The 1,879-nt window shown below is 29.7% G+C and overlaps 1 protein-coding gene across 1 annotated transcript; it reads left to right on the forward strand.

Annotated features, from left to right (window-relative positions):
• Positions 1-461: 461 nt before the first annotated feature.
• LOC124924717 lies at positions 462-1,121 on the forward strand. Its single transcript, XM_047464714.1, has one exon. It carries the CDS (start codon positions 501-503, stop codon positions 1,041-1,043), a length of 543 nt encoding a protein of 180 aa, XP_047320670.1. The 5' UTR covers positions 462-500; the 3' UTR covers positions 1,044-1,121.
• Positions 1,122-1,879: the final 758 nt, after the last annotated feature.

Raw genomic sequence — 1,879 nt, forward strand, 5'->3', positions numbered from 1 at the left:
CTTTTAACCGCAAACCGACGAATGAAAATTTTAAAAAATCGACACCAACAGTTAGGATGATTTTTCGGTAAAATAACCACCGAACCTAACCGCTTTTATAATTATAATTATAATTTTTCAACGATTAAACTTAAACTGATAAACCGGCCAAACCGATTTTATAACCTACTAAACCGAACCGATCTTTAACCGCCGAATGAAGATTTTAAAAAATCGACACCAACGATTAAGATGATTTTTCGGGAAAATAACCGACCGAATCGAACTGCTCACCCTAGTTTAATTAATTATTTATGAAAATTTATATTAAAAAAAATAAACTAAACAAATAACATTAGGAAATAATTTAATCAATCTAACCAACTATTCAAATATTATTTATTTTCTAATTAAAACAATAGACTCTTGTAAGGCTATATAATTAACCTCATCATTAAACCACCTAAAAATCATAATCGCCGATACAAAACAACACACGTCTCTCTCTCTCTCTCTCAAAGATGGGAAACGCTGCGTTCTGCTCCCCCTCCATCGTCTCTTCCAAAGGCGTCGTCAAAGTTTTATCAACCGACGGAACCCTAGAAATCTTCACCCGCCCAATAAAAGCAGGGGATTTAATGTTACATTTCCCAGGCCAATTTGTCTGTAATTCCGTCCAACTCTCCGTCGGTACCCGGATCCCAGGTCTCTCACCGGACGAAGAACTCAACCGTCGCCACCTCTATTTTCTCCTTCCCATGGAAATCCTTTACTCTGTCTTAACTCACGAAGAATTCAATTCTCTCTCCATAAACGCTTCCAAAGCCTTGAAACAGAGCACCCTTAGATTCTCCAAGATATTCCCTGTTCTGGGTTTCTTCCCCAGTTCAGATTCAAAGACGGCGGCTGCAGCTGCTGCTGCTGCGGCGGCGGCGAGATCTTCGTATTCGCCGGCGATGGAAGATGAGCCGTTGGATGGGTTTCAAAGGCAGAGATCGTGGGTGCCAGCTTTGGAGACCATTGTAGAAACTCCACCACATAATAATAGATCAACAATTGTATGATTGATTAATTGTTGTAAGTTTTTCTTTTTTATTATTATTTTGAGAATATTTATTCTTTTTTTTTATTATTATTTATTACACTCAAGTTGTAAAATATATCGTGTAAATGAATTCATACAGTAGGAATCCGACTATTTGTAATTTGGAGATGGTTAAATTAGATTATGAAATAAAATTTTGTAGGAAGAAATATTTTATTATTTCGAATTAAAATATTTTTTATTTAAATTTTATAAAAATAAAATAATTTAATATTTTTTATTGATGTCAGGTTTAAATTATTTTAATTATTAGTAGTACAATTATTTTTTAAAATTATTTTTTCTTGTAAGTAAAGCATTAATTAATTATAATCAATCATTTACCTGTACGATTTTTTATTAAATTAAATTCAAATTACTACTACAGTTATACTTAATAAAAATAATATATTTAATTATATACTCTTGACATTGAATATTTACTTTAGTCGATTTGATAATTCTTGAATCTAACCTAATTATATATTTAATATTAATTAATCAAATACATACATGAGTTTATTAATAATAGTAATAATTTAAATAATATTTTTATAATAAATAAATATTACAATAGATAGATAACAAATAAAAAAAATACAACAGGATAACTTAAGTGTTAAGTATGGGTGCCTAACAAATTAAAAGTCATAAATTCGACTTTCAATCTAAAAAAACAAAAGTTAAAATAGGAGTTCTGTCCAATTGATATCATGCTCACTTTTATATTAAAAAAAAGTCGTAATAAAATATTTAAATTGTTGAACAATTTAAATAGAGAACAATTATTTAAAAAACATATAGAAATGAGTTACA

The sequence above is a fragment of the Impatiens glandulifera genome, chromosome 1, assembly GCF_907164915.1.
Source record: "Impatiens glandulifera chromosome 1, dImpGla2.1, whole genome shotgun sequence".
NCBI lineage: Eukaryota > Viridiplantae > Streptophyta > Magnoliopsida > Ericales > Balsaminaceae > Impatiens > Impatiens glandulifera.